The 21,234-nt window shown below is 40.1% G+C and overlaps 4 protein-coding genes across 4 annotated transcripts; all 4 read left to right on the top strand.

The window, feature by feature from the left end:
- The first annotated feature begins 497 nt into the window (after positions 1–497).
- Positions 498–1,468, top strand: LOC114840340 (hemoglobin subunit alpha-2-like). The gene is made up of 3 exons (XM_029123457.1): positions 498–621; positions 887–1,094; positions 1,251–1,468. Exons 1-3 carry the CDS (start codon positions 527–529, stop codon positions 1,377–1,379), a joined length of 432 nt encoding a protein of 143 aa, XP_028979290.1. The 5' UTR covers positions 498–526; the 3' UTR covers positions 1,380–1,468.
- Positions 1,469–2,875: 1,407 nt separating this feature from the next.
- On the top strand, positions 2,876–3,623 carry LOC105027784 (hemoglobin subunit beta). Its single transcript, XM_010900040.5, has 3 exons — positions 2,876–3,016; positions 3,112–3,334; positions 3,435–3,623. The coding sequence occupies exons 1-3, from the start codon at positions 2,925–2,927 to the stop codon at positions 3,561–3,563; spliced, it is 444 nt and encodes a 147-aa protein (XP_010898342.1). The 5' UTR covers positions 2,876–2,924; the 3' UTR covers positions 3,564–3,623.
- A 4,961-nt stretch (positions 3,624–8,584) lies between these two features.
- On the top strand, positions 8,585–9,570 carry LOC114840339 (hemoglobin embryonic subunit alpha-like). The gene is made up of 3 exons (XM_029123456.1): positions 8,585–8,708; positions 8,989–9,196; positions 9,353–9,570. Exons 1-3 carry the CDS (start codon positions 8,614–8,616, stop codon positions 9,479–9,481), a joined length of 432 nt encoding a protein of 143 aa, XP_028979289.1. The 5' UTR covers positions 8,585–8,613; the 3' UTR covers positions 9,482–9,570.
- A 5,996-nt stretch (positions 9,571–15,566) lies between these two features.
- LOC106024542 (hemoglobin subunit beta-like) lies at positions 15,567–16,318 on the top strand. Its single transcript, XM_029118498.2, has 3 exons — positions 15,567–15,710; positions 15,807–16,029; positions 16,130–16,318. The coding sequence occupies exons 1-3, from the start codon at positions 15,619–15,621 to the stop codon at positions 16,256–16,258; spliced, it is 444 nt and encodes a 147-aa protein (XP_028974331.1). The 5' UTR covers positions 15,567–15,618; the 3' UTR covers positions 16,259–16,318.
- The last annotated feature ends 4,916 nt before the right edge of the window (positions 16,319–21,234 follow it).

Here is a 21,234-nt window from a genome sequence, read left to right as displayed (position 1 = left end):
ACAATCTGTTTAGAACAATTACAAAGGGTTCAGATCAACGTGTAAACTGTTTTGAGAGCCGTTACCAGGAGAAATGTCAAATGGATTGGGAAAAACTTGAATTACCGGTTAACAGTTTGTAGGTGTCTTATTGTAATGAACATAGTTGTTAGTTTATGTGGGATGTGTTTTTTGTACACAATTTCCTTAAAAGTATAAAGATGTGTTCAAACTTAAATTTTTCTCAGGTTGTAGGTAATGACATTTTTTTATTTTAGTTAACATTGACAAAAAAGTTGAAAAAAATAAAACCAAACAGGAAAAGGTCTGTTAAACAAGTTTTTATATAATACCTATGGAGTTGTTTTCTAAACCAGTAAGATGGCACATCATGATAACAGATAGGCCTAACCAATGGAGCTCCTTTGGAGGTGGGGTTTCTCGGCACCTTCCTTGTACTATGGCAGAGAAGACAATACATAAAAGGGCCAAAAAACAGTCAAATCTGTTAAGTTTGCTGGCAGCAAGTCAAGAAGTTGAAGCAACAATGAGTCTCTCCGTTAAAGACAAGGCTGCCATCAAGGCCTTTTTTGGCAAGATTGGTGACAAGGCTGGGGATGTTGGCAATGAGGCAATTTCCAGGTAATTAATCAAGACCTATTGATAATGTCTTACCATAGGCCGACAGAAGCATAAAAATGGAACTTGACCAAACTGAAGTTCCGCTGTACCAGTGCGTATCAACTAAAGAGTGGGGTCAGAGTATATAGATTCATGGTTATTCAACAAAGGTGCCTTTTGAACTGGTTACCAACATTTGGAACGTGTCAAACACTTTTTACCAAGGCATGGCATTTAGTGAAAAATATCGTATTTAATTATTGACTTGTATGCTTTCACTTCCCAGGACGCTGGTGGTGTACCCACAGACCAAGACTTATTTCACCCACTGGAAGGACCTGAGCCCCGGTTCTGCCCAGGTCAGAAAGCACGGTGCAGTCATTATGGAAGGCGTTATGAATGCCGTGGAAAAGATGGACGATCTCAGTGCTGGTCTTCTCAACCTCAGCGAGCTGCATGCCTTTATGCTGCGAATTGATCCCGCCAATTTCAAGGTGAATTAATTGCTTAGATCCCAGCATGTTTTCTTCCTCAGTAGATCCAGTGCATCACCATTATAATAAGTTGGAAAACCCAACAGATTACAATTTTCAGGGACACAATGAAATAATTGCTTTAAATATTGTTTACGTTTCTCTTCACCTCCCCAGATCATCAACCACAACCTATTAGTTGCGCTTGCCATGCTGTTTCCTGGTGACTTCACCCCTGAAGTGCACGTGTCAGTGGACAAGTTCCTGGCTCAACTTGCCCTGGCCCTGTCTGAGAAATACCGTTAAAAAAAGAAGGCAGAAGCACTTGTTCTTTTTGGTGGTGTCAATTAAAATAACAACATTCAATAAATAAAACCCACAGATCAAATCTGAAATATGTTCGTCCTTTGTAATTCATTCAGGGTAATGGGTTATTTATTTATGTAACTTACATATTACATAAATAATCACAGACATGGGGAAAACACAAAGTTCTTTACAACCAGGTCTCCAGTTTGGGTCCAAATTGTTATCCATTATAGCAATGATTATCGATAACCATACCTATCTTCTTCATTACTGTAATCATCCTCTTTAGGGTAACATCTGAATATAAACAGAGGCTATCAAAAGTAGTCAATATCGCCTTCATTCATTCCTTAAGTGATCTAGCTCATTACTGTTAACCCCTGGAGGCCTACGTTAACATATAACAATCACGTCATTATTATTGTTATAATTACATATATTGTAATAATTGTATATAAATATATATTTAATGAAATTAATGAACCAGGGGTTGTTTTCTAAAGACGAGCCGTGGATCAGATTTTTATTTAATCTTCAAATGTTTAGGTGTTAATAACAATGAACGTGGAACGGTTAGTTTTTCACCATATGAGTAATACTCAATCACTCACTTGCTTTGAAAAGCATAGGTCAAAAAATAGAATATAATTATAACACAGCTCAAATAATTAGAATATTTTATACATAAAGTGAATGGTCAATGAAATCAGGCTTTAGGCTATATTTATAGGCCTACATGTAACCAAATAAAGAATACATAAATAATAAAGACGAATAAATGAAGAAAACCGCACATCATATTTTGTTGTGTGCCAGGAGTTGATACATAATTAGCGGATTTTTTTAAGTGGAAACCCTAATTGCATACATTACACTTTTTTTTTTAAAAACTTTTCAATTCATTTTTTTTATAAAAAAAAACCATTAATATTTCATTATCAACATGTACATTTTAATAAAATAGCAGACGCTAAAATTGAGTGAATTCATTTTCGAACATTACAATACAGTGTATTTTGTTTTACCAAATATGATGACAAAAACGTATTCCTTATTAGCCTATTCAACTTCCCCACAAAAATCGTACTTAAATAGTTAACTTTGCCTATATAAGGTTGTTGATTAAGCACTCAGTGACAACTGCTGATGCAAAAGGGGCTTTATAAAATACAATTGATTGATTAATTAAAACATATATTTGACCCCCAACTACTTGTATTTCAAACAGGCAGCTTAAAAAATGTCATAAAGTAGGCTACAATGTCAAGGCTCTAAAAATGAGCTGCTCATTCATATATTTTATGATTGGAATAAGCTGGTCATAAAATATATGAACTGATATGATCTACGAATGAAAAAATACGAATTATTTATGATAATAACCGTTAATATTGAGGGGAAAAAAGGAAAATAGAGAAAAAGGCACTGGTTGTTGGCACTGGGTGTGGCTACAACATGCTTAAGCTGACCTATATAACTGTCCCTTCAGGGGACATATCATAATCTTGAGTGATAGCCTATAGCTTCCTCACTAACGTCAAAATGGTTCAGTGGACAGACTTCGAGCGCGCAACAATCCAGAACATCTTCGGAAAGATAGACTACGAGGATGTTGGCCCTGCGGCTTTTGGCAGGTCTTTGGTGTTTTTTTCATACCAAGCTGCTTCAAATAAGGCATCTTTTACATTAGGAATGGTGAATATTAAAAAATATCCCTATTCCCTTACAGGTGTCTGGTCGTCTACCCCTGGACCCAGAGGTATTTCGGTAACTTCGGAAACCTTTACAATGCGGCTGCCATCCAGGCAAACCCCATGGTCGCCGCTCATGGAAAGACTGTATTGCGTGGACTAGACAAGGCGGTAAAGAATATGGATGACATCAAGGCCACCTACGCCGAGCTGAGCGTGTTGCACTCTGAGAAATTACACGTGGATCCAGATAACTTCAGGGTAAATTAGTATTTATTTTTATTTTACAAGGTCTCATTCCTCCTGATTATGATAATATCGTAACGGCGTACATTTTTAAACGCTCCCTTTTCTTTTCCAGCTGCTGGCTGACTGCCTGACTATTGTCGTTGCTTCAAGAATGGGCTCCGACTTCACAGCTGATGTACAGGCAGCATTCCAGAAGTTCCTTGCGGTGGTGGTGAGCTCCCTGGGCAGACAGTACCACTAGAGTGAGAAAAAAAGCTGTATCGATTCTGAAGGACAAATAAAGTGCTCAAACAAAAACCCATTTCATCGTTTTCGTGTTCGTTTGTCAACGTGTCGTTTCCTATATGCATATCTGAATATGTTTTTGTCGTTAGTGTTTATGAGGGATATGGGAAGGTTTCATTTTCACGTTTGGGAACAGACTCCTTTTGTGAAATTATAATTTACATATTCTTGATATTCAGTACTATCCATGTTCTTCTTAATATAAAACACATTTTAAATTTGATTTGATTGTTTTTTTGGAAGAACAAAATATCAGCTATCACAGCGTGGAGAGACAATTGTTGTGAAATTTAGTTGCATTTAGGGGATGACATGGAGAATGATACAAGATAAAATTTCAACAAACAGCAGGGTAGTTTAACCATGAACTATTTTAGTCCAGTCCAGTTTAGTCAGGACAGTCAGTTACAAAGGCAGGTTCTCAAACTTGGATTTCACAATTTAAACATTCATAATATATACACAAGATATTGCTTACATTAATATTTACACCAAAATAACAAGTGAGATGGGTTATCCTTGACTCATCAGACCCATGTCTAACAGATATGCTTTGTCTGAAAGAAATACCTACTCGACAGAAAATGTAAACCATCACAGTCATATTAAGAACACAAGGTTAATAATTTGAGAGAGAAGTTGTAATGTCTGTATTAACTTGAAGTCTGTTGTGAGGCATCCGAATGTTGCGGTTCTTAGGTGGAATGTTAGAGAAAGTACTTAATTTAGTAACATCTGTTAAAAAAATCATCTATACAGAGATGGCTTAAATGAAGTTCTGTAAGATCTTTGGTAACTTCTCTGTACCCATAAACCAAAGTTATCCTATTTTCCTCATGTGATTAGAGACCTTGATGTAGTTGCCTTAAATCTGATGCATGGATCTGCATCTTTTTTTTTATCTTCATATTTGCATGTGCAAACTCTGAGAGGAAATTCAGATTTAATGCATTGCTTTGGCGTAAAACTGTTGTATCCCTTGACTGATAAATTGAATCACTTTTACCTTGTCTCTGGGTACTACATGACCTTTTGGAAGGCATAGTCCCAAGGGAACTAGCATTGTGTTTTCAGATTTTCACCAAGAAGTACTTCAATTTGACTGTACTTAATGAGTTTATCACGTTTCCTTATAAGGGTTCTTATAAGAGCCTTCAGGCATTTGGCTCAAATGCCCATGAAAATTGGGCCCTAATACGGTTGTTGCCACTCATTGTTGGTTCGCGGGTACCTGAGGGTGATTCTGCCTGGCAGGTTCTTCTGACTTTAAAAGACATTGATGAATTGCTGGTTTCTCCTGTTCGCACAGTTGAAACTATTGCATTCCTTGACTTTAAAATATCTGAACATCGTAACAGATTCTTATCAGTTATTCCTGAAGAGAGACTGACACCCAAACACCATTATTTGGAACACTATCCTGCATCGATTGAAGAATACGGGCCTCTGGTTGGTTTATGGACTCAACACATCTCAACACAGGTTTTTTAAGCAAGTTGTGAGGCACACTAACAATTTCAAAAATGTGTTGCTTACCCTGTCTACAAGACATCAAATGATGATGGCATACGACTTCCCCCGGTTCGAATGTTATCATTGGATTGAATGGGCATTATCAGTGGTTATCAACCTCATAGATATGGGTCAGAAGGGGCCTGCTACGCCTACTGGTAGGCTCAGAAGGCTGTTATCATCAATTTGCATGGTTAATCACAGATAAATTCACAAGAAGACTCCAGATCCAATCCCAGACGAATTCCGGTCGCTGCTACAGGTAAGACCATTAAAATGGGTTAAGGTTAGGGTTAGGGTAAGTCTACAGGTAAGGCCATTAAAATGGGTTAGGTTTAGGGTTAGGGTAAGTCTACAGGTAAGACCATTAAAATGGGTTAGGGTAAGTCTACAGGTAAGACCATTAAAATGGGTTAGGGTTAGGGTAAGTCTACAGGTAAGACCATTAAAATGGGTTAGGGTAAGTCTACATGTAAGACCATTAAAATGAGTTAGGGTTAGGGTTAGGGTAAGTCTACAGGTAAGACCATTAAAATGGGTTAGGTTAAGTCTACAGGTAAGACCATTAAAATGGGTTAGGGTTAGGGTAAGTCTACAGGTAAGACCATTAAAATGGGTTAGGTTAAGTCTACAGGTAAGACCATTAAAATGGGTTAGGGTAAGTCTACAGGTAAGACCATTAAAATGGGTTAGGGCATCTAAGGTCTTTTCAACTGGAGGACACCTGGAAAATAGCTATTTTGGAGCAGCAGAAACGTTGTGATGTGTACCCCTTGGCTGTTTACAGTGTGGGAGGAAAATGCTTGGTAACAATAAAACGTCATACCTGTTGTAAATTTTAGGTAATTTAAATTAGGTTTGGCATCTTGCAGTATCTGAGTTGTAGCCCATTTATATTCATAACATCTTAACAATGTCAATGTAAAACTGATGTAGCCAATTGCAGGAAACAAATGTAGACAAATGCAGACACATTTTTAAATGTAATGATGAAAATATATATTTAAAATTGTTTTATAAAAATGATTGTTATTTTTAATTACAATGACAACATTTTGTAAATAGAATTATTGTATAATAATTTTAATTGGCAAATGTAATAATTTTTACATTCTCTGAGATTATTAATTATTTAAATGTTTTTAGCTCTAATTATTATGAACCAAAGTTCATGTCCAAGTTGGATGAATACACTCCCAGGCTTCTGAAGCTCTTACACTCCAATGGGACCATGGGGTTGAGGTTGAAGACAATCTTACTCAAGGTATCCTTCAATTAGTATTTTGTTTGCTAATATTTTATTTTAGGAATTTTCTGATCAAACCGCTGGCATATAATTTGCTTATTACTTAAATCTACAAGAGGTAATGTGTTTCTATGCAAAAAGAATATGAAATAATTGCATACATTTTTAAATAGTTTGTATACACTGAGTAGCCATTTCATTAGATACATAATAGGTCAACATTTTGGTTAATAAGCTTATTGTGTTCTCTAAGAGGCACCCCCATGCCTGTACTATAAATATGAAGCTACAACCAGCCGCATACTAGCTTAACATATCAAAAGGGGAAACAGCTAGTCTGGCTCTGACCAAAGGTGACAAATTTTGCCTAACAGCAAAAGCTCACTGATTAACATATGTTATGACATCTTGTTTTATTAATCCATACAAAAAAAAGGTGTAAAGTGTTGAGGATTTATGAGAATTTATTGTTGGGACCAATGACTTCCTGGATTCATAGCTAATTCCCTGGAAACTTCAGTAATGACAGGTCCCAGAGACAAAACATCAAGGATCCTTGATAGGAGTTTGTTCAACAGTAATATAGTTCGCAGAGTGTTCAAACATTTTTTTTTAGGTCAGTGTATTTTTAAACCATTAACTTGAATGTTTTTTTGTCATTTCAGGCTCCAAGCAATCCTAGCATCAACATGACCACAGATGTTGTCATTTGGTGTTTCATGGTGTACCTTGGGGAATCGACAGATCAGCTCTTAAGAGTATGATGTAAGTTGAAGTACATGTTAAAATGTCCCACTCCCCCACCAGGTATGTCTTGGGAAGCTCAAATCACAAAAACAGTCATAAATAGATTTATCCCAGTAAATCTTGTCAAGCTACTGATTTTTGTAGTTTAGTTAAATTATATGAGTAATAATTGTCCTCTAAGTGTGTCAAGTTTTTGTTTTCCAAGAATTGAAGTACCATTGCACAAATAGATGCCATCTCAATCTGATTTCACCAACTGGGAGAATTCACAAGTAATCAGTAGTTCACTTATATAAAGTAATATTAGTTCATAAATCACTGAATGGTTTAGGCCCTGAATTTATTTCTGATACATTTGAAGAATTTAAACTGAACAGGGCTCTTAGATCCATGGAAACAGGACAGCTACTAGAGCCCAGAGTCCAAACCAAACATGGAGAAGCTGTGTTTAGCAGTTATGCTACATACAACTGGAATAACTTACCAGAAGATTTTAGACGTGCCCCAAAGGTATTCATTTTTGAATCCGGGACAAAAACACTTCTCTTTTCACCCGCCTATGACGGATGTATCTATGTATTTATTTATGTAATTGTATGTTCCTCTCTTCAACCGTTCCTGCCCTGGCCACCACCTTTCACTCTTATACCTCTTCCTTTTCCCCTTCTAATTCTTCTTCTTTGTTGTTTTTCTTTTCGCCTTTTCTAATTGTTGCAATTAAGATAGCTGTGTAAACAATTAGGGAACTTGCATTTCTTGTGTTGTGTGTATTACTAACTCATCAGATATCAATTTGAGGGTGATTGAAAACATACCATGTGCAACCAAGCATTTAACGAATTCTAGTTTTGTTTGTTGTGTTTAAAAATGGTATACAAATGTTTGTGACCAATAAAAAGAGCTGTAATAGTTTTTTCCTGAAATATTAAAGTTTTGCCTGGCTGTATGAACTACTATGAAAACATTTGAGAATTTTGTGAACAGTGAGAAATGTATGCATGTTATTTGTAATTACGGGTTAACAGTTTGTAGGTGTCTTATTGTAATGAACATAGTTGTTAGTCTATGTGAGATGTGTTTTTTGTACACAATTTCCTTAAATATATAAATATATGTTCAAACTGAAAGTTTTATCAAGTTGTAGGTAATTATATTAATACATTTTAGGTAACATTGACAAAAAAGTTGAACAAAATGAAAACAAACAAGAAAATGTCTGTAAAAAACTAGTTTTATAATACCTATGGTTATCCAAACGTTTAAACATATTCCTAAAATATCCAAACTGCACATTTTATCTTGCTGTGTGCCAGAAACTGTTTTCTAAACCAGTAAGATGGCACATCATGATAACAGATAGGCCTAACCAATGGAGCTCCTTTGGAGGTGGGGTTTCTCGGCACCTTCCTTGTACTATGGCCGATAAGACAATACATAAAAGGCCAAAAAACAGTCAAATCTGTTAAGTTTGCTGGCAGCAAGTCAAGAAGTTGAAGCAACAATGAGTCTCTCTGTTAAAGACAAGGCCGCCATCAAGGCCTTTTTTGGCAAGATTGGTGACAAGGCTGCGGATGTTGGCAACGAGGCAATTTCCAGGTAATTAATCAAGACCTATTGATAATGTCTTACCATAGGCCGACAGGAGCATAAAAATGGAACTTGACCAAACTGAAGTTCCGCTGTACCAGTGCGTATCAACTAAAGAGTGGGGTCAGAGTATATAGATTCATGGTTATTCAACAAAGGTGCCTTTTGAACATGAAAAAATACAAAATTTTACCAACATTTGGAACGTGTCAAACACTTTTTACCAAGGAATGGCATTTAGTGAAAAAAATCGTATTTAATTATTGACTTGTATGCTTTCACTTCCCAGGACGCTGGTGGTGTACCCACAGACCAAGACTTATTTCACCCACTGGAAGGACCTGAGCCCCGGTTCTGCCCAGGTCAGAAAGCACGGTGCAGTCATTATGGAAGGCGTTATGAATGCCGTGGAAAAGATGGACGATCTCAGTGCTGGCCTTCTCAACCTCAGCGAGCTGCATGCCTTTATGCTGAAAATTGATCCCGCCAATTTCAAGGTGAATTAATTGCTTAGATCCCAGCATGTTTTCTTCCTCAGTAGATCCAGTGTATCACCATTATAATAAGTTAGAAAACCCAACAGATTACAATTTTCAGGGACACAATGAAATAATTGCTTTAAATATTGTTTACGTTTCTCTTCACCTCCCCAGATCATCAACCACAACCTATTAGTTGCGCTTGCCATGCTGTTTCCTGGTGACTTCACCCCTGAAGTGCACGTGTCAGTGGACAAGTTCCTGGCACAACTTGCCCTGGCCCTGTCTGAGAAATACCGTTAAAAAAAGAAGGCAGAAGCACTTGTTCTTTTTGGTGGTGTCAATTAAAATAACAACATTCAATAAATAAAACCCACAGATCAAATCTGAAATATGTTCGTCCTTTGTAATTCATTCAGGGTAATGGGTTATTTATTTATGTAACTTACATATTACATAAATAATCACAGACATGGGGAAAACACAAAGTTCTTTACAACCAGGTCCCCAGTTTGGGCCCGAATTGTTATCCAATATAGCAATGATTATCGATAACCATACCTATCTTCTTCATTACTTTAATCATCCTCTTTAGGGTAACATCTGAATATAAACAGAGGCTATCAAAAGTAGTCAATATCGCCTTCATTCATTCCTTAAGTGATCTAGCTCATTACTGTTAACCCCTGGAGGCCTACGTTAACATATAACAATCACGTCATTATTATTGTTATAATTACATATATTGTAAAAATTGTATATAAATATATATTTAATGAAATGAATGAACCAGGGGTTGTTTTCTAAAGACAAGCCGTGGATTAGATTTAATTTAATCTTCAAATGTTTAGGTGTTGTTGATAACAATGACCGTGGAACGGTTCGTTTTTCACCATATGAGTAATACTCAATCACTCACTTGCTTTGAATAGCATAGGTCAAAAAATAGAATATAATTATAACACAGCTCAAATAATTAGAATACTTTATACATGAAGTGAATGGTCAATGAAATCAGGCTTTAGGCTATATGTATAGGCCTACATATAACCAAATAAATAATACATAAATAATAAAAACTAATAAATGAAGAAAACCACACATCATATCTTGTTGTGTGCCAGGAGTTGATTACTTACATAATTAGCTGCATTTTTTTGATGCACAACATGGGTCAAAAGTGACCCGACTGAGTTTTTATTTTCTATATCTTTGCATTAAATTCATTTCTTAATTCAGTACTCCAGGTATTCCTCAATTAACTTGTTGTTAATTGAGGAATGAAAACAATACATAGTTGTTTTCATTTTTCATTTCTTACTTTTTGAATAAAAATCATTTTTGTATCACTACCCTTCTAATGCACAACATGGGTAAAAAATGACCCATATTCATTCCCTGTTATTTTATGCACGATTTAATGTTTTTTTGCTATATCGTTGAAATAAATCTATTATAGTATTACATATTCAAGGTATTCATTGAATGTCTTCTGTATACATGATTTCTACATATCCTTTAGCCACATGGGTAAGGAATGACCAATATGTATTCAGTACGGAATTTGATAGGAACTTTTGATATTTGTAAATGTTTGCAATTAGAAACATTAACTACGGGCAACTATTTATAAATCATATCATAGGTCGCAACATCACAATGGACAACTTCTTCACCACTGTCCCTCTTGCTGAGAAGATCCTTGAGAATAAACTGACCATCGTGGGGACTCTTCGTCTGAACGAGCCGGACATACCGCCTGTCATGAAGCCATCCAAATTGAACTGAATTGCTGTAGAATAGTTGAATTGCTCAGAATTTGGATTAAATGGCAACATTAAACATGGTGAGCTATGTGCTGGATGTTTCCCCCCTCAATGCCTACACCTTCCCTGCACAACACCCTGATTACATGGGTGGTATGACCAATGTCTACACCTTCCCGGCACAACACCCTGATTACATGGGTGGTGTGACCAATGCATGGTGGCTATTCATTAAGGAGCTGGGCAGAGAGCTTGTCATGCCACATATGAAGAGGTGCATGGAGAGCACACCACACCTCCAAAAGCATATTACAGAGGCAATGGGAAAATGTGGGATCAAAAAACAAAATCCAGCCACCACCCAGCCATAGGAGGACATCAGGCAGGAGTACAGTTCCAATACAGTTCCAATACATTTCCACTACAATTCAATAGCAGTGTTATCGGTTATCAATAATATGTTTGTGTTATTTGTGACAATATATTTTAAATACCCCTCCAAGAACTGCCACCTTAACGTGGTGGAGGGGTTTGAGTACCCGAGTGACCCTAGGAGCTATGTTGTCTGGGGCTATATGCCCCTGGTAGGGTCTCCCAAGGCAAACAGGTCTTAGGCGACGGGTCAGACTAAGAGCGGTTCAAAACCCCCTAAATGAAGAAAAACATTTTGAGTACCGTGACGTCGCCCGGTATGGCGCAGCCGGGGCCCCACCCTGGAGCCAGGCCCGGGGTTGGGGCTCGTATGCGAGCGCCTGGTGGCCGGGCCTTCCCCCATGGGGCCCGGCCGGGCTCAGCCCGAACGGGCGACGTGGGGCCGCCCTCCCGTGGGCTCACCACCCACAGGAGGGACCATAAGGGGCCGGTGCGAAGAGGATCGGGCGGCAGTCGAAGGCAGGGGCCTAGACAACCCGATCTCTGGACACGGAAACTAGCTCTAGGGACGTGGAATGTCACCTCGCTGGCGGGGAAGGAGCCTGAGTTGGTGCGTGAGGTTGAGAGGTTCCGATTAGAGGTAATCGGGATCACCTCTACACACGGCTTGGGCTCTGGAACCACACTCCTTGAGAGAGGATGGACTCTTCACCACTCTGGAGTTGCCCATGGTGAGAGGCGGCGGGCTGGTGTGGGTTTGCTCATAGCTCCCCAGCTCTGCCGCCATGTGTTGGAGTTTACCCCGGTGAACGAGAGGGTCGTTTCCCTGCGCCTACGGGTCGGGGATAGGTCTCTCACTGTTGTTTGTGCCTACGGGCCGAACGGCAGTGCAGAGTACCCGACCTTCTTGGAGTCTCTGGGAGGGGTGCTGGAAAGTGCTCCGACTGGGGACTCTATTGTTCTACTGGGGGACTTCAACGCCCACGTGGGCAACGACAGTGACACCTGGAGGGGCGTGATTGGGAGGAACGGCCCCCCGGATCTGAACCCGAGTGGTGTTCAATTATTGGACTTCTGTGCTAGTCACAGTTTGTCCATAACGAACACCATGTTCAAGCATAAGGGTGTCCATCAGTGCACGTGGCACCAGGACACCCTAGGCCGCAGGTCGATGATCGACTTTGTTGTCGTCTCATCTGACCTGCGGCCGTATGTCTTGGACACTCGGGTGAAGAGAGGGGCGGAGCTGTCAACTGATCACCACCTGGTGGTGAGTTGGATCCGATGGCGGGGGAGGAAGCTGGACAGACTCGGCAGGCCCAAGCGTACTGTAAGGGTCTGCTGGGAACGTCTGGCCGAGTCTCCTGTCAGAGAGATCTTTAACTCCCACCTCCGGCAGAGTTTCGACTGGATCCCGAGGGAGGTTGGAGATATTGAGTCCGAGTGGACCATGTTCTCCACCGCCATTGTCGAAGCGGCCGCTCGGAGCTGTGGCCGTAAGGTCTCCGGTGCCTGTCGAGGCGGCAATCCCCGAACCCGGTGGTGGACACCGGAAGTAAGGGATGCCGTCAAGCTGAAGAAGGAGTCCTATCAGGCCTGGTTGGCTTGTGGGACTCCTGAGGCAGCTGACGGGTACCGACAGGCCAAGCGGGCTGCAGCCCGGGTGGTTGTGGAGGCAAAAACTCGGGCCTGGGAGGAGTTCGGTGAGGCCATGGAGAAGGACTATCGGCTGGCCTCGAAGAGATTCTGGCAAACCATCCGGCGCCTCAGGAGAGGGAAACAGTGCCCTACCAACGCTGTTTACAGTAGAGGTGGACAGCTGTTGACCTCAACTGAGGATGTCGTCGGGCGGTGGAAGGAGTACTTCGAGGATCTCCTCAATCCCGCTGACACGTCTTCCATTGAGGAAGCAGAGGATGAGGGCTCAGAGGTGGACTCGTCCATCACCCGGGCTGAAGTCACTGAGGTGGTCAAGAAACTCCTCGGTGGCAAGGCACCGGGGGTGGATGAGATCCGCCCTGAGTACCTCAAGTCTCTGGATGTTGTGGGGCTGTCTTGGTTGACACGCCTGTGCAACATCGCGTGGCGGTCGGGGACAGTGCCTCTTGGATGGCAGACCGGGGTGGTGGTCCCTCTTTTTAAGAAGGGGGACCGGAGGGTGTGTTCCAACTATAGGGGGATCACACTTCTCAGCCTCCCCGGGAAAGTCTATGCCAGGGTTCTGGAGAGGAGAATACGGCCGATAGTAGAACCTCGGATTCAGGAGGAACAGTGTGGTTTTCGTCCGGGCCGTGGAACACTGGACCAGCTCTATACCCTCTACGGGGTGTTGGAGGGTTCATGGGAGTTTGCCCAACCAATCCACATGTGTTTTGTGGATTTGGAGAAAGCATTCGACTGTGTCCCTCGCGGCATCTTGTGGAGGGTGCTTGGGGAATATGGGGTCCTGGGTCCTTTGCTAAGGGCTGTCAGGTCCCTGTACAACCGAAGCAGGAGCTTGGTCCGCATTGCCGGCAGTAAGTCAGACTTGTTCCCAGTGCATGTTGGACTCCGGCAGGGCTGCCCTTTGTCACCGGTTCTGTTCGTAATTTTTATGGACAGAATTTCTAGGCGCAGCCAGGGGCCGGAGGGTGTCAGGTTTGGGGACCACACAATTTCGTCTCTGCTCTTTGCAGATGATGTTGTCGTGTTGGCCCCTTCTAACCAGGACCTTCAGCATGCACTGGGACGGTTTGCAGCCGAGTGTGAAGCGGTGGGGATGAAAATCAGTACCTCCAAATCTGAGGCCATGGTCCTCAGTCGGAAAAGGGTGGCTTGCCCACTTCAGGTTGGTGGAGAGTGCCTGCCTCAAGTGGAGGAGTTTAAGTATCTAGGGGTCTTGTTCACGAGTGAGGGAAGGATGGAACGGGAGATTGACAGACGGATCGGTACAGCTTCTGCAGTAATGCAGTCGATGTATCGGTCTGTCGTGGTGAAGAAAGAGCTGAGCCGCAAGGCGAAGCTCTCGATTTACCAGTCAATCTACGTTCCTACTCTCACCTATGGTCATGAGCTTTGGGTCATGACCGAAAGGACAAGATCCCGGATACAGGCGGCCGAAATGAGCTTTCTCCGCAGGGTGGCTGGGCGATCCCTTAGAGATAGGGTGAGAAGCTCGGTCACCCGGGAGGAGCTCAGAGTAGAGCCGCTGCTCCTCCACATCGAGAGGGGTCAGCTGAGGTGGCTTGGGCATCTTTTTCGGATGCCTCCGGAACGCCTTCCTGGGAAGGTGTTCCGGTCCCGTCCCACCGGGAAGAGACCCCGGGGAAGACCTAGGACACGCTGGAGGGACTATGTCTCCCGGCTGGCCTGGGAACGCCTCGGTGTCCCCCCGGAAGAGCTAGAGGAAGTGTCTGGGGAGAGGGAAGTCTGGGCATCCCTGCTTAGACTGCTGCCCCCGCGACCCGGCCCCGGATAAGCGGGAGAAGATGGATGGATGGATATTTTAAATATTTACTGTATAATTTTTGGTCCAAATCACGGTTTAAATAAATATTTTAACAAAAAGTATTATTATAGTATGTCTTTATGCTTATAATCACACTTGCATACTTGGGTCATTTGGGAGCTGATGTACTTGTCATTGGTAAAGTTGATGTAATAATACAAAACGTTTTTTTCCAGAAAGTAAGTAAATGTAAAAAATACAATATGGTAATGAAAAACAAGATATTTATTGAGTTTTTTTAATATTATATGATTAAATACATTTATTTCAAAAGACAGAGCAAAGAAACACACAGCCATGCATGAAATAACATAGGGAATGAATACGGGACATTTTTGACCCATGTTGTGCATTAGAAGGGGTTTGCATAGCTTGTGCATCAAAGTAGAAACCCTAATTTTACAAAACAAATTTTACAAAACTATTCAATTCAAATTGAAAAAAAACGTCTGTCAAGAGTAACATTTCATTATCAACATTTACATTTTAATAAAATGGCACACGCTAAATATACGAATCAATTATGATAATAACCGTTAATGTTGAGGAAAAAAGGAAAATAGTGAAAAAGGCATAGAAGAACAATACTGTAACTTGTCTGTTGGTGATTTTAATTTAGCCTTGTCCGGGAGGCTATCTACAACACATTTGAACAACCCCCAGCGTAAACCCAGTCCACTCAAACAGCTACTTGAACCAATTGTTGGCACTGGGGGTGGCTACAACATGCTTAAGCTGACCTATATAAGCTGTCTCTTCAGGGGTACATATCATAATCTTGAGTGATAGCCTATAGCTTCCTCACAAACGTCAAAATGGTTCAGTGGACAGACTTCGAGCGCGCAACAATCCAGAACATCTTCGGAAAGATGGACTACGAGGATGTTGGCCCTGCGGCTTTTGGCAGGTCTTTGGTGTTTTTTTTCATACCAAGCTGCTTCAAATAAGGCATCCTTTACATTAGGAATGGTGAAAATTACAAAATATCCCTATTCCCTTACAGGTGTCTGGTCGTCTACCCCTGGACCCAGAGGTATTTCGGTAACTTCGGAAACCTTTACAATGCGGCTGCCATCCAGGCAAACCCCATGGTCGCAGCTCATGGAAAGACTGTACTGCGTGGACTAGACAAGGCGGTAAAGAATATGGATGACATCAAGGCCACCTACGCCGAGCTGAGCGTGCTGCACTCTGAGAAATTACACGTGGATCCAGATAACTTCAGGGTAAATTAGTATTTATTTTTATTTTACAAGGTCTCATTCCTCCTGATTATGGCAATATCGTTACGGCGTACATTTTTAAACGCTCCCTTTTCTTTTCCAGCTGCTGGCTGACTGCCTGACTATTGTCGTTGCTTCAAGAATGGGCTCCGACTTCACAGCTGATGTACAGGCCGCATTCCAGAAGTTCCTTGCCGTGGTGGTGAGCTCCCTGGGCAGACAGTACCACTAGAGTGAAAAAAAAGCTGTATCGATTCTGAAGGACAAATAAAGTGCTCAAACAAAAACCTTTTTCATCGTTTTCGTGTTCGTTTGTTAACGTGTCGTTTCCTATATGCATATCTGAATATGTTTTTGTCGTTAGTGTTTATGAGGAATATGGGAGGGTTTCATTTTCACGTTTGGGAACAGACTCCTTTTGTGAAATTATAATTTACCTATTCTTGAACTGCACTACTATCCCTATACTTCTTAATATAAAAAACATTTAACATTTTATTTGGTTGTTTTTTCTTTTTGGCAGAACAAAATATCAGCTCTCACAGCGTGGAGAGACACTTTTTGTGAAATTTAGTTGCATTTAGGGGATGACATGGAGAATGATCCAAGACACAAACAGCAGGGTAGTTTAACTGTGAACTATTTTAGTCCAGTCCAGTTTAGTCAGGACATTCAGTTGCAAAGGCAGGTTCTCAAACTTGGATTTCTTAATCTAAACATTCATAATATATACACAAGATATTGCTTACATTAATATTTACACCAAAATCACAAGTGAGATGGGTTATCCTTGACTTATCAGACCCATGTCTAACAGATATGCCTTGTCTGAAAGAAATACCTACTCGACAGAAAATGTAAACCATCACAGTCATATTAAGAACACAAGGTTAATAATTTGAGAGAGAAGTTGTAATGTCTGTATTAACTTGAAGTCTGTTGTGAGGCATCCGAATGTTGCGGTTCTTAGGTGGAATGTTAGAGAAAGTACTTAATTTAGTAACATCTGTTAAAAAAAAAACATCTATACAGAGATGGCTTTAATTAAGTTCTGTAAGATCTTTGGTAACTTCTCTGTACCCATAAACCAAAGTTATCCTATTTTCCTCATGTGATTAGAGACCTTGGTGTAGTTGCCTTAAATCTGATGCATGGATCTGCATCTTCCTTTTCTTTTCTCATGACCTTAGGTTTTGGCTTATGGAATGGAAGTGTAAGATCTGCAAGTCTTTGTCTGCCACAAAGGAGAATCTATGAAAGCATTACAGACTACAACACGTAACGTTTGGTCATGGGCATTCCCAACCATGCCTGTTTGACAGTTGCCCTTGCACATTTAAAACACAGAGTGCCCTCTGTACAAATTTGTCCAGATACCATGCAGCTGCAGAAAGTCTACAGTCTGCTTTTAAGTGTTTTGTTTGCAATGCTTGTTGTTCTACAGAGAATGATTACTTTCAGCATATTGGAAATCATCTGAAGAGCCATTAAACTGTCTTTTGTGTATTTGAAGAACTCAACCTTCGGACAAATATATACACTAAAGCAGAAGACACAAATCCTATTCTTTGAGTGATTTTAAGCAGGACGTGCACAAGAGTCACCATAATCAGACTGTTGAACATTCGGATTTACCAGGGGCCAGTGATGGTGAGTGCACTAGTTTGGATTGTGATCAGGAAAGTGCATCGTACTTGGTTCTTCAAAAAATTGGCTTACTTCTGCTGAAGCTTTAAAACCATCTATAATGCCTCAGTGAAGTGCATTGATTCCTTAGTTGAAGACATTCAGTTCATTTCAACTTCAGCATCTGTTGCAGTTGTCAGAAACCTACCTGATTCAACATTGAAGTTAAATAACTGCATTGTTGACCAGGCCATCATAACTGACTCGGCAGAACACTTGTGCAACTTTCATCCCATTAGTACAGCACTTGGAGCAGGTGGTCCACTTGGTTCAGCTTTTAAAAGAAGAAGGTATTTTAAGGTGCATTTCCAGTGTGTTAATAGTGTTGAATATAAGACCTTTCAATATGTGCCTATTCTCAAGACTTGAAGAATAAAGAGATTGCAAAGGAAATCTTATCCAGACATTCAGACAGTACTGGTTATATTACATACATTTTTAGAAAATCTTTCAAGCAAAATGACTTCTATGCTGGAGAAGAAACAAGACTCTCTATAATCCTTTATGTTGATGACTTTTAGGTGTGTAACCCACCACACAAAATAACAGCCGTTTATTGGATTTTGGCAAATGTGCTGTCCAAGTTGCAATCTGCATTAACATCAATACATCTAGCTTTACTTTGCAAAGCTGTTGATGTCAAACAGTTTGGATACAAAGCAGTTTTGGAACCACTCTTGAAGGATCTTGCCACTCTTGAACAGAAAGGTAATTACATTTCTAGTGTTGGGAAAAATATTAAAGGAACTGTACACTGTGTTGTAGCTGACAATCTTGGTGAACATTTGATCAGTTGACTAGTTGAAAGTTTGTGAGTTGTGAGGGACACTAACAATTTCAAAAATGTGTTGTTACCCTTTCTACAAGACATCAAATGATGATGGCATACCACTTGCATACAAATGTTGGAAAACAGGCATTGTATGTCACAAAAATATCTGAAGTGCCTCTAAATGTGCTGCAATCAGACATACAGGAAGCTTTAAGAGAAACATCCCCGTTTCTGTCGACTGTGAAGTTAGCTAACTCTGTCACCTACTATGGAACAAGGTATGTTGTTGGGATGATCTTGTCATATGGCTCTACTGGTGGACTACCAGACTTTGCTGAGATTATTCAGAAAGCCATTTTGGACAACAGAGTATATTTTATTGTAAAATTACTTGTTGCCTGATATTAAGAGCATCTAAGGAGGACACCTGGAAAATAGCTATTTTGGAGCAGCAGAATCTTGGTGATGCGTACACCTTGGCTGTTTACAGTGTGGGAGGAAAACGCTTGGTTACACTCAAACTTCACATTGTTGTAGATTTTAGGTAATTTAAATTAGGTTTGGCATCTTGCAGTATCTGTGTTGTAGCCTATTTATATGAAAATGTAACAGTAGTGTCCTTTTTTCATAACATCTTAACAATTTCAATGTAAAACTGATGTAGACTATTGCAGGAAACAAATGTAGACAAATGCAGACAAATTATTAAATGTAATGAAGAAAAAATATATTTAAAATTGTTTTATGAATAATATTGTTATTTTTTATTACAATGACAACATTTTGTATATAGAATTATTGTATAATGTCATTATTTTAACATTCTCTGAGATTATTAATTATTTAAATGTTTTTAGCTCTAATTATTATGGTGGCACACTCCAGGCTCTTCCTTATTCACAGTCTGGTCTCCTTTATAAGCTTCTGCTTGTGGTGATATTCAATTATTGTCTGTTCATGTTCCTGTCAGGATGGCAGAGATGGAGGCAAAGCTCCAGAGCAATAATGGATGAATGAATTGGGAAGTTGGTCCTTCCATCAGGAATCCCACCCACTGTGGAGGAGCTGCAAACTGTTTTGAAGGAGACCTTTGGAATTTCTGATGACTTCAGTCTTCAGTATTTGGACTCTGAATTTGAAGATTACTTTTCTCTTCGTACAATTGACCAAATAAAACACAAAGACACCATAACGTTTGTTTGCACTTTCACAATTCTTGTTAACTTGCTTCCACTTAATGAAACTTCTGGCAGTTCCTCTGGTCAACAGTCAACTGACTGTGAGTCTGCATCTTATGCAGAATCAACTGTGTCAAATTCTGATACATCTGCTGGAACGTCTTCCTTACAGGACACCATTATCCTGTCTAGGCGAAGTACCACAGAGTGATGTCAGCCATGGACAAAGCAGGTCCCCATTCCACAGTTGGCATACGAAACTGAGATGTACCTTGAATGAGCTACTGAAGACTACAAGAAGAATGGAACACTTTTGACTACCTCAAAGGTAAAGGCAGACAAACTTGAGAAGCTGTCTGAAACTATATATACATATACAGCCTATCCATCAAGTGCACAGATAGGTGATGTTGCTGAGGCACTTGTCATGAAATTTACTTTTCTCAAGGAACCCGAAAGTCAAGAACAAGAGAGGATTCCGTTGCTTAATGAAGGAGGGAAAATGAACAATAACCAAGTGAGAAAAGAAAGAAATTCCAAAACATTTGCACACAGAAGAAACAAAATCGTTAACCTCACACCCAGCCTAGAGGACATCAAAGCCAGATTGCCCGCTCTATTTGAGAAATCTCATGTGAGTTCCAAGTGCATGCTAATTACAAATATTCCTAGTCTATTGTGAAGGACTGTACTGGTGGATCTGCATATGTAGCTCTTACATACAAAATGGGTTTCATGTTGCTGTCAACAATTTTTTAGATCATATTTTCAAGCTCAAATTCCAGAATTATTTGGTTTTTGTAGCATTATGTGGTTATACAGATGCTAACAGGAATCATTTTAAATAATCTTTGAAAGTGCATGTGAGGAACTACCAGTATTGATGATTGTAGTATGCTAGTCAAAACATTAACATGATGTACAGCTGATTATACTCTGAAGGTAAACAATCAGCATATGTGGTCATAAAATGATATAAAAAGGATCACATTTAGGTTACTTCTTGCTTTTAAAAATGTTATGAACAATATGTACACCTGGAATATTTGAAGCTTTAAAGCTGGATTCATTATCTTTCAGATCCAGGATGAGTTTCACAGAATCACAATGGTGCCCCTTGAACCAAAGTTCATGTCCAAGCTGGATGAATACACTCCCAGGCTTCTGAAGCTCTTACACTCCAATGGGACCATGGGGTTGAGGTTGCAGACAATCTTTCAAAAGGTATCCTTCAATTAGTATTTTGCTTGCTAATATTTTATTTTAGGAATTTTGTGATCAAACCGCTGGCATATAATTTGCTTATTACTTAAATCTACAAGAGGTAATGTGTTTCTATGCAAAATAATTGATAATAATATGAAATAATTGCATACATTTTTAAATAGTTTGAATACACCTCAGTAGCCATTTCATTAGATACATAATAGGTCAACATTTTGGGTAATAAGCTTATTGTGTTCTCTAAGAGTTAGATGTTCAGATTGATACCACTCCCATGCCTGTACTATAAATATGAAGCTACAACTAGCCGCATACTAGCTGATCATATCAAAACGGGGAAACAGCTAG

This window comes from Esox lucius, chromosome 11, assembly GCF_011004845.1.
Source record: "Esox lucius isolate fEsoLuc1 chromosome 11, fEsoLuc1.pri, whole genome shotgun sequence".
Taxonomy (NCBI): Eukaryota; Metazoa; Chordata; class Actinopteri; order Esociformes; family Esocidae; genus Esox; species Esox lucius.
The sequence above is the reverse complement of the archived record's forward strand: the minus strand, read 5'-3'. Positions and strand labels throughout refer to the sequence as shown.

Bases quoted from the DNA above. Each gene is read 5' to 3' on its own strand.
- LOC114840339 (XM_029123456.1), top strand. From the start codon at position 8,614: ATGAGTCTCTCTGTTAAAGACAAGGCCGCCATCAAGGCCTTTTTTGGC. The intron at 8,709-8,988 runs GTAATTAATCAA...TTCACTTCCCAG, and splicing joins GGCAACGAGGCAATTTCCAG to GACGCTGGTGGTGTACCCAC. The intron at 9,197-9,352 runs GTGAATTAATTG...TCACCTCCCCAG, and splicing joins TTGATCCCGCCAATTTCAAG to ATCATCAACCACAACCTATT.
- LOC105027784 (XM_010900040.5), top strand. From the start codon at position 2,925: ATGGTTCAGTGGACAGACTTCGAGCGCGCAACAATCCAGAACATCTTC. The intron at 3,017-3,111 runs GTCTTTGGTGTT...ATTCCCTTACAG, and splicing joins GGCCCTGCGGCTTTTGGCAG to GTGTCTGGTCGTCTACCCCT. The intron at 3,335-3,434 runs GTAAATTAGTAT...TTTCTTTTCCAG, and splicing joins TGGATCCAGATAACTTCAGG to CTGCTGGCTGACTGCCTGAC.
- LOC106024542 (XM_029118498.2), top strand. From the start codon at position 15,619: ATGGTTCAGTGGACAGACTTCGAGCGCGCAACAATCCAGAACATCTTC. The intron at 15,711-15,806 runs GTCTTTGGTGTT...ATTCCCTTACAG, and splicing joins GGCCCTGCGGCTTTTGGCAG to GTGTCTGGTCGTCTACCCCT. The intron at 16,030-16,129 runs GTAAATTAGTAT...TTTCTTTTCCAG, and splicing joins TGGATCCAGATAACTTCAGG to CTGCTGGCTGACTGCCTGAC.
- LOC114840340 (XM_029123457.1), top strand. From the start codon at position 527: ATGAGTCTCTCCGTTAAAGACAAGGCTGCCATCAAGGCCTTTTTTGGC. The intron at 622-886 runs GTAATTAATCAA...TTCACTTCCCAG, and splicing joins GGCAATGAGGCAATTTCCAG to GACGCTGGTGGTGTACCCAC. The intron at 1,095-1,250 runs GTGAATTAATTG...TCACCTCCCCAG, and splicing joins TTGATCCCGCCAATTTCAAG to ATCATCAACCACAACCTATT.